Source organism: Borostomias antarcticus (assembly GCF_949987555.1).
Source record: "Borostomias antarcticus genome assembly, chromosome: 10".
Classification (NCBI taxonomy): Eukaryota; Metazoa; Chordata; class Actinopteri; order Stomiiformes; family Stomiidae; genus Borostomias; species Borostomias antarcticus.
In genome coordinates, this window is record NC_140243.1 from 15,936,688 (window position 1) to 15,947,024 (window position 10,337).

The following is a 10,337-nucleotide window of genomic DNA, read 5'->3' on the forward strand; positions in this document are numbered from 1 at the left end:
AAATAATTTATCACAATTATATAATATAGGCAGAAGAAAAAGTGATGCAAATACTAAAATCTCTTTACCATGGCCCACTGTGCTGGATGCACTTATTGGACTAGACGGAACACATCACATTTTAAATTAAAGTTCACTTCTTAACCTTCATTCCCATTCAGCAATGCATGGTTTGACATTAAATATTGACAGGAGAGAAAAGGCCAAATCCAAAGGAATCTCTTTGGAATGCAACTCAGCCTGGCAGAAACCCCTATTAAAGATACCATCTGCATCCATACAACTCTGGACTTTCCCAACAAGTCTTGTGTGCAGCCCATGATAATCATCTCTGCCTCTCTCCTGTGAGGACTGACATGAATCTCTTACATTACTGACATAGTTTTTACAACCTCACTTGACTGACTCCAGTGACAGCAGGAAGTAACTCTGCTGTGTGACAAGGTGTTTGGTTTACATTGTGTTGGGGTAGAATTCAACTCAGCTGAACAATGTAAACCAAACACCTTGTCACACAGCAATGTTAGTGGATACAACTAGCGGTCGGACACACATTCACTAGCCTCTGCCGCTGGCCTTCCCCTGGCTATTCAAGATTGTCAATCCAGAAACATGGCGATAGCAATAATCCCACTTTAACCTTCCCACAGCAATATGTGCTAGAATAGAGCAATACGACACATAGTACCTTCTTAGTAGTCGCATAGGGAGTGTGTAACCAGTGCACGTATGGCCTCTGAAGCTAACGCATAGGGAGTGTGTAACCAGTGCACGTACGGCCTCTGAAGCTAACGCATAGGGAGTGTGTAACCAGTGCACGTACGGCCTCTGAAGCTAACGCTGCTGTTAGTGTATTCAGTCGGAATGTTCAAAAAACACAGCTTTTTTTTTTTTTTTTTCTTTTCTTTTTTTGACAGGGGACTTTTGAAATGCCTCTTTACCATTATATCAGTGAAAAGAAAACCGATCAGCTATCCGTTTGTGAAACATCAGAGGAAGAGGCATCGTTGCCAGTGGGCAAGAGATACCAAACCAGACAGACAGTTGAGCCTTGTTGGTGCTAGTGAGGGTATATGCTGTATATATGCCTGTATGCATTATAGCACAGAACACCATCTGTATTACCTAAATACTGCCTTCACATCATGAAATAACCATTCGACTATATACTTTACAACGGCAACATGTGAAGAGACTTACATCAGGGGGCTACGGTCAAAACTAATATGCATCCGACTGTGGATCAGAAAGATAGACTTTGAGCCCCAATAGACAAATGGAGAGACACAAAGAGACGCAGACAGACACACACACTCATTCTCACTTGCGCGCACAGACACAGTCATTCGCATGTACGCACGCACGCACACACACACAAAGCCATTTGGCTGTGGAGAGTCTCAAACATCTTTATTGTCCATGTATGGTATTTCCTCTATGATGAGAGCTCAGGGGAGTCTCCCTCAGCGTATCAGCGGTGGATCCCCAGAGAGTCTCCTGCTAGTTCCCATGGCTGGGGGGTCCAGAGGAGTGGTCTTAAGGCAGGTCAGGTGGTATGCGGCAGGCAGGGGGATGGGGGCGGGCTCAGGTCAGTAGGGCTTGGCCCATTCACTTTTGGGGGGGCTTTTGGGGCTGTCACACTTGTTGCTGGACAGGTGAGGAGGGCTACTCTGGCCCTCCCAGAAGAGGGCGTCGCTAGGCTTGGGAGGGCTGGGGAAGGACCAGGAGCTGTCGTCCAGAGAGGCCTGGTTCTGAGGTGGGGGGGGCAAGAGCACAGGGCTGCTCAGGGCCCCGGGATAGTGGCTGGACCAGGGGCCCTGTCCCCAGCAGTCCTCCCTCAGACCATCCAGTGCCGGAGGGCCCACAGGGGGACAGGGGCGGCCAGAGCTGGAGGGCACCGGGGGGGCACTAGGGGGGCGAGGACCCGATACCCGGACCGGTCGGTGGTTCTTCTCCATGTCATCCAGGCACTGGACCGGAACCATGGGGGCCGCTGGGGAGAGGGACAAGAACATACACGGCCCGTTTCAGGACAAACACTGGATCAACTGATTCACCAGAGCAACACCATCCGTCACCATCTCTGGTCGCCTGGACCCAAAAGCTCAAACACACAGTAGCTTCGTCTGAAGACTAAAGACCGCCACCATCAGACTGTTCAGTGCATCCCCTGGCTGGCTGGACACTGACCCGAGCCAACTGACCATAGCCCATTCTAGGCATGTTTGCACTCTTACACTCTTGTATATTTTGGATTTCTTGTCATTTTGGATTTCTTGTAACCAGTTTCAAAAGATACTTTATTGATCCTAGGGGTAATTCCTTCATTCTGTCTGTCTGTCTGTCTGTCTATTGCAAGCACCTCACGATGCGATTCGTATCATGACACATGGATCACGATACAATTATATTACTATACATTGCAATACTCTACATAATTGACTGAAAATGTAAAATGACCAGGTGCTGGAAGGCAACAAGCCTACTAGCCCTACAGCAACTCCTACAGGAGCAGAGGTCATAGGCTATTTGATCAGAGGGATTTGAGGGAAATTTGAGAACTTAATATCTGTTTAAAACATGAATAATGTATCGATGATTGAATTTTTTCCTTCTTTTTGTATATGTATTCCCTGTCTTGTTCTGTATATGTTCCTTGTCCTTAACTATAATAATAATAATAATAATTATTTTTATTATTATTTAATGTATCGATACAAGTGGCTGGAAAAATATCGCAATACTCTGCTGTATTGATTTTTTTTTGGCACAACCCTACTAATTACTAACTAACTAAACCATTCAACTTGATTTATCCAGATCCCTGTTCCCAAAAGGCAGCAAGCAGACATAAAAGTGTTAAGTGTAATGTACCTTTATCGATACATGGTTATAGATGCTGAAAAGGAAGACAGATTTCAAATTTTCCCTGTGTTGAGAGCATACATGTGACAAATTCACTGTGTCTTGAGCCTGTACTCCAAGTAACAGATTAAACAAAAGGATCTTAACAGGATGAAGGCCTACATCAATAACTCATACGCAACCACTACCACACAACCACAACCTCACCGTGAGAACCACACCCCATCCACAGCTTCCCAATACAAAACGCATCTTCATAAATATGCAACACAAATACAAGCCGAATTAAAAACACACACACATCACTGCTTTGTTATCCCATCATAATCTTGAGCAGATAATAAAGTTTAAATGAAAGTCCCTCTGCCTTTCTCCTCTCTCCCCCTCCTGCTCTCTTCCAAGGGGTCTCCAGGGGGCCACATTTGAATAAGGCGATTCTGACATGAGAAGCGTAGAAGAATACAGATGCTCAATATCTGTAAATAAATACATATCCATCCTCTGAACCCCGGCCTCCACCCCCTCAGTTGCTGCCAGTCAGATCTCATGAAGAAATGGATTATGTTGGGATATTGACTGGAATACGTATATTCATTTTTATTATCAAATCATATTTGATTCCAATTTGCACCTCTGGTTCTTCTTTTAGTAATACATGGGGAATAGTGAGAGAGAGAGACGGGTCTCATTGGGTGAGAGATACCAGCCAAACCAGACAAACTCTGGGTAAGATTAAACCAACACACATCAACCTGACCCTCACCTGGTCTGACCCTGACCTGACCCTCACCTCGTCTGACCCTCACCTGACCCTGGTCTGACCCTCACCTGGGCTGACCCTGACCTGAACCTGACCTGGTCTGACCCTCGCCTAGTCTGACCCTGAGCTGACCCTCACCTGGTCTGACCCTGACCCTCACCTGGTTGACCCTGACCTGACCCTCACCTGGTCTGACCCTGACCTGACCCTGGTCTGACCCTGACCCTCACCTGGTTGGACCCTGACCTGACCCTCACCTGGTCTGACCCTGACCTGGCCCTGGTCTGACCCTCACCTGGTTGGACCCTGACCGGACCCTGGTCTGACGTGTTACTGGCAGTTACTGCGTATTGGGCACGTCTGCCAGTAACATGAGAAAAGCCGAAGAAGAAAGGGTCGCACTGAAAACGTTAGTCACAGTCTGTCAAAGAATCGGGCCGACCTGGTCTGACCCTGACCCTGACCCTCACCTGGTCTGACCCTGACCTGACCCTGGTCTCACCCTCACCTGGTCGGACCCTGACCTGGTCTGATCCCGACCTGGTCTGACCCTGACCCTCACCTGGTCTGACCCTGACCTGACCCTGGTCTCACCCTCACCTGGTCGGACCCTGACCTGGTCTGATCCCGACCTGGTCTGACCCTGACCCTCACCTGGTCTGCTAGCAGCGAGCGGGGAGGATTCCTTCAGACGCTTCACCAGGTCCATCTGCAGCTTCAGCGCTGAGCGGAGATGGGAGATCTCAGAACACAAGTCCTCGTAGGACTCCAGCATGGTCTTCACCCTGGGGGGACGGACAGAGGAGAGACAGGTAGGGAATGGTAGAGCAGAGTAGCACTAGATTAGTCCAAATGCTGCAGGAATCAGTGGTGATATTTAGTATGAAGAGGCACTCCAATGTAGCAACACTCAGATTCAAATCTGAATCTGAATCTTGAGCTCCCTTTGAATCCCTGGCCATGCAAGAGAACATCCTTCACAGGAAAACAAAGCGCTGTCTCCCTCTAGTGGCTGACAGCCACACCTGCACTCTGTGATTGACAGTGGTCTACCAGTGAAATTCCCACACCTGTCTGGCTATCCTGAGGCATATAAACTGGCCGAGAATATGAGGGGCATACCTGTTCTTGGACTCTAGGTTGTGGTTCTGATCGCAGTCTGGTCCAGGGTTTCCAACAGGCTCCTGGGAAACAGAGAATATGCTCTTTCAACCATCATTCGGTGGTGTATTATACAGTCTTCCAGAAACAGCAGGGGGCCAGTGGATTGGTTGCGGTCTCTTTGGTGTGCGCAAGCCATGAGAACAGGTAGCGTTTGGCACCGTCTGTGGCCTTCTGTCTGCCAGAAGATCCAGCGTGCAGAATCTTCCACAGACCGTTGTTCACCGTCTTTGATTTTCAGCCAGTCAGAGAACTTTTAGATCGATAGAACTAGTTAATTTAGCAAGAGTGCTATTTAAGTTAACAAGGCGTCTAAAGTCGTCTTTTTTTTTTTCACCATTCGGCCTCTGTCCGAACATGCTGTCCCCTCGCATACGTTTGGAGACGTACGCCATATTATCATGAAATAGCCAAACGACGGCGACTCGCTGAAAACGCGAACGGAGCCGCCAGATAACGGTCTCTAAAGTATTCTATGTGCTTTCGGCGCTCGCGAGACACGCCGGTCCGTCGGCCCCCGAGACCGAACTGTGTCCCGCGGGCCGAACCGACTGACGGCCGCGCATCCCCTGTGAGTGTGGAAGGTCTCTCTCTCTCTCTCTCTCTCTCTCTACCCCGCGGCAGCGCTCCTGCAGGCGGCTGTTCTCCAGCTGCGCTCTCTCCAGCTCCTCCTGCAGAGTGTGCAGCTTCAGCTCGCTGTTCACCCGGTCCGCCTGCCACAGGTCCTGGCTGCTGTTCAGGCTCTTCATCACTGAGGAGGAGGAGGGAGGAGGAGGAAGGTAGGGGTACAGATGCGCATGTCAGATGTAGATAATTCAACAGAGGGGAGAAAATAGCCCCCCCCCCCCCCCCCCCACCCCGAGACAGAGCGCACAGTGTGAGAGAGTTCCCTCAGGGTAGAAATGCAGGGGTGTGAATACCTTAACTGAGGGTGGTGGGGGAGGCAGTGTGTGTGTGTGTGTATTGGGTGGGCAGGGGTGTGAATACCTTAACTGAGGGTGGTGGGGGAGGCAGTGTGTGAGTGTATGTGTGTGTGTATGTGTGTGTGTGTGTATTGGGGGGGCAGGGGTGTGAGAGAGGGTATTGAGGGTCAGAGGGGCGGGGCTGTGAGCGTACTGTACCTTGGCTGGTCTCCATCTCTGTTCTCAGCTGCAGCAGCTCCAGCTCTCTGGCCTGCAGCTGGTCCGTCAGGCGCTTCTCTGACTCACTCTTCTCCTTTTTCTAAGCGACAGAGAGGAAGGCCATGGGAGATCACGTACACGCTCTCACTCTCCGTCCCCTACACTCTCACACTCTCTCTCTCTCCCTCTCTCTCTCATATGGACCTACCAGTTTGTTCAGCTCTCTCTCTCCCTCTCTTTCTCTCTCTCATATGGACCTACCAGTTTGTTCAGCTCTCTCTCTCTCCCTCTCTTTCTCTCTCCCTCTCTCTCATATGGACCTGCCAGTTTGCTCAGCTCTCTCTCTCTCTCTCTCTCATATGGACCTACCAGTTTGTTCAGCTCGCTCGCTCCCTCTCTCTCTCTCTCTCTCTCTCTCTCTCTCTCTCTCTCATATGGACCTAACAGTTTGTTCAGCTCTCTCTCTCCCTCTCTTTCTCTCTCCCTCCCTCTCTCTCTCTCTCATATGGACCTACCAGTTTGTTCAGCTCCATCTGCAGGTCTTCCTTCTCAATGTAAATGCCTCGGTAGGCACTGAAGGCCTTGTTCACATACTGGGGTCCCTCTGAGGGTGGCGCCTCTGGTCTGAAGAGCTAGAGTAGAGTAGAGTAGAGTAGAGTAGAGTAGAGTAGAGTAGAGTAGAGTAGAGTAGAGTAGAGTAGAGTAGAGTAGAGTAGAGTAGAGTAGAACAGAACATAATAGGCTAAGGTAGTTCAGTTCAGTTTACTGTATTAGTACCCGTAAGTAGATTTGGTTCGCAGCAGTCTTGCACACAACAACACAGATGGTGTTGTAGGCAACATCTCTGTAACTATTTATATTCTCTACTGATAGCCATGTCTCTCCTATGAAGTATTTAGCCCATGGTCATTGCTCTTTAAATGTTCTTAACCAACAGACAAACATTTTCCAGGAACTTACTCGATCGTCTGGTTGAGAGAAGTCAGGGAACACTTTTTACAGCTCACTTTTCTGGCCCCTGGGTGTACTGTTTTTTTCTTTCTTCCCTCTGGAATATGTAGGGATGGGACCTATGCCATCCCACCATTTCTCTCTGTAAAGCGCATTGTGTTGCCTCTGTGTATGAAATGTGCTATAAGAGATCATCATCTGTGCAATGTTGCTACGACTTCCCCTCTACCCTCCCCATCTCTTCCCTCTCTGCTCTCCTCCTCCCCTCCCCCCTAGTGAGGTCCTCCTTGCAGTAACAGAGTCACTCAAAGCTGCAAGTGCAAACTGGGTGCTCATCCAGGCCCTTGTCATTTCCTGCCTGGACTACTGCAACTCCCTCCTTAATGGGGCCGCGTCATCAGCCATTAAACCTTTGGAGCTTGTCCTGGGAGCTCATCTGGTGTTCAACCGCCCAAAATGATCCCACACAACTTCCCTTCTCTGTTCTCTACACTGGCTCCCTGTAGCAGCTCGCATCCCGTTTATCTCTGGTACTAACCTACAGGGCAATGAAAGGAACAGTTGCCTCCTACCTCCAGGCCATGGTCTAGCCCTACACCCCTGCCTCAAGGCAACTGGTTGCCTCGTCACTCTGAGGTGATGGCCGGTGTGGTCGAACGACCAGGTTACATCTCTTTTCTGTCCTGGCCCCGCAGTGATGGAATGAACTACCTACTGATATCAGGACAGTGGAGTCGCTGTACATCTTTTGCCGCAGGCTCAAACCTCTTCAAGAAGTACTACCTGGACCCTTCCTTGTAAACACCTATTGTATTTAAATGTTGTTACTTGAACTTTGACTTTAGCACAAGATTATGCTATTAGCCACTTGTTTAGATATGAGATGCACTTGTGAGTTCTGGTGAGTAGTGGTACAATGACTTCCTACGTTAAATGCAATTATTCTAAGTCACTAAAAGCGTCTGCTAACTGACTGTAATGATGGCTGCTGCAACAAAGCTATGTTATGCTGTTTTGTTCTGCACTTCATGGGACTATAAATCTTTGTCCAGAAGGAAGAAGCTGGAATTCGCTGGAGTTCGCTGATGAAATGACGGCAATACGTCTGATTACCGACGATGAGACGGCCTATAGGAGGGAAGTCAACAACCTGACAGGTTGGTGCCAGGAGAACAACCTCTCTCTAAACGTCGACAAGACCAAGGAGCTGATGGTGGACTACAGGAGGAGAGGAGAGAGGCTGGACCCCGTCACCATCAGTGGGTCCACTGTAGAGAGAAATAGATCCGCACTCCCGATTAACGTTATCATATTAGTTTTATTTCATGACGGCAGCAGAACGGACGCGTTTCGGCTTCTACTACAGCATATTGCACTGTTTTACATTGTTTTTATTACTATTATGCTGTATTTTACTTCTTTACCTTTATTATCTTGGGTTGTTATTATATTGTTGCTACAAGGTTGAGGAGCCAGAACCCAATAATTTGACTCCCTTGTACCAAGGACCTAACAATAATGGAATCTCATCTCTGGCGCTCTTATTGCCTTTCTTTGTAGCCTTTGTAATTTAGTCATGTATTTTTTTGTATTCTGTTGTACTAAATTTTATTGTATTGTGGTGCTTGCCACTGATTTGTTGACCTGCCGCGGGACTACAGATGAAAAATAGCCTCTTGGTTAACTCTGGAGCATTTACATGGACGTGGAAACATTGATGTTGATTGATGTGCACTGTCCCTTTTAAACAAACAAACAAATAAATAAATAAAGGGTGGGACTCAATTAAAATCGAGACAGTTATCCGCTGTAACTGTCTTGTGTACAGGGACGCTGGGTCAAGCTGTGGTAATAGAGAAGACAATTCCTATAAAGACCAATGAATTAACTGGGAGCCATATTTTCTGCCAATATGTGACCACTGTTTATCTTCTGTGTCCTAATATTCCCTTCCTTGTAGTCCCTCCTACGGTACCTTATCCTCCAGCTGCTTGACCCGCTTCCTCAGCAGGGCGTTCTCTCGCTCCGTGTCTCTTAGGCGTTTCTTGATGTCCTCGTAGGCCGTGACCAGGGCGAAGTGGGAGGCCACCGACTCATCCCCGGCGCACACCGACACGGGGCTTTCACCTGCTGCGTACGCCGTCTCATGTTTGAGGATATAGATGTCGTCTTCCACCGCAGCGGACTCCATGCCAGGCCTACAGGTTAAGGGTCATAACCAAAATGGCCTCAGTCAGTACAGTCGTCAACAATGAGGATGGCTGAACCTTGATTCTCTGCCCTTCTACTATAGTGACTCAGTCACAGACATTTATAAATTGTATATTTGATATAGGAAAATATGATTAATTCCTTTTAGCCAATGCACTTTGTTATGGAGATTCTTACTTTCAGGGAGTGATTCAGTTAAACTAATGTATGATGTCATTTCAGTTTGCCTAGCACACACTAGAGATTAACAATAAGAATGCACGTTTTCACATGGAGCTTGCTAGCTAAATGACAAATGAATGAAAAATGACATGAAAAAACAAGCCTGTGCCAGAGAGTATATGCTCAGTGAATACTGCACAATCACGTACTGTAGCTAACGAAAGTGAAAGCTTCAATCAATCTGTTGCATCAAGGCGAAATCAAAAACATTAGCTAGCTAGCCACATATCTTTTAAAAAATCAGGTAGAAAGTTCATACATTTTTACGACATCGTGTAGAATTCATGCTAGCCAGTCAAATAACAATTGAATAGCGATATGGGGTCAGACCTCAATAGGTAAACAACGCAGCTAGGCTAACGTTAGTCACTAGCTATCTTGCTCAATAACACAAAAAGGACTCGAGAACTAGCTACCGTAAATAGCAAATGTAACACTGACATACCGACGGGTAATGTGTTGGATAGTTAGAAGAACTGAGAAGCATCGGGTCAATCTGCGATGAGCAAATTGATTGACAGATAAGGCTGTCTACTAGCTACCAGCGCTAGCCGCTGTCAAAAAGGAAATGCCAACGTCACTGAATGATACATATATTTTAGCCTACCTGGTTGAACCTGTAATGTGGTGTTGACGAGGGATATCAGGTCCTGAATGTGATGAACATGATATTATATCAATATAAGAATTGTGTTGAATCGCTGGGATGACAGCTAGCAAAGCAGTCGATCCTAGCCTCAATAGCGAAACGCACTTCCGGTAGCGTTCTTTCCAAGAATTTCAAAATAAATGTCACTAAACATTTTCAACAATAATACTTTTTATTTGACTGTGAAAACATAGATAACATTTTCTATTTAAAATGCGGTAAAGAAACACACATGCTATATATATATATATATATAATCTTTATTGCAGACACACTGGTCCATATCAGCAATTACATTAAAATGTCGGATTATTGAGGTAAAATCATGCAGAGGGATGTCTGTAAGGGCATACGGGTTAGATATGCGTGTAATAATTAAATATTTTGAAAGTTATTG

At 47.1% G+C, this 10,337-nt stretch overlaps 1 protein-coding gene across 1 annotated transcript; it reads right to left on the reverse strand.

The window, feature by feature from the left end:
- Positions 1-535: 535 nt before the first annotated feature.
- Positions 536-10,016, reverse strand: azi2 (5-azacytidine induced 2). Its single transcript, XM_084443793.1, has 8 exons — positions 9,899-10,016; positions 8,834-9,056; positions 6,423-6,539; positions 5,908-6,007; positions 5,401-5,537; positions 4,748-4,809; positions 4,280-4,410; positions 536-1,993 (listed from the first exon to the last, which is right to left on the reverse strand). Exons 2-8 carry the CDS (start codon positions 9,047-9,049, stop codon positions 1,590-1,592), a joined length of 1,167 nt encoding a protein of 388 aa, XP_084299919.1. The 5' UTR covers positions 9,050-9,056; positions 9,899-10,016; the 3' UTR covers positions 536-1,589.
- Between the last annotated feature and the right edge of the window lie 321 nt (positions 10,017-10,337).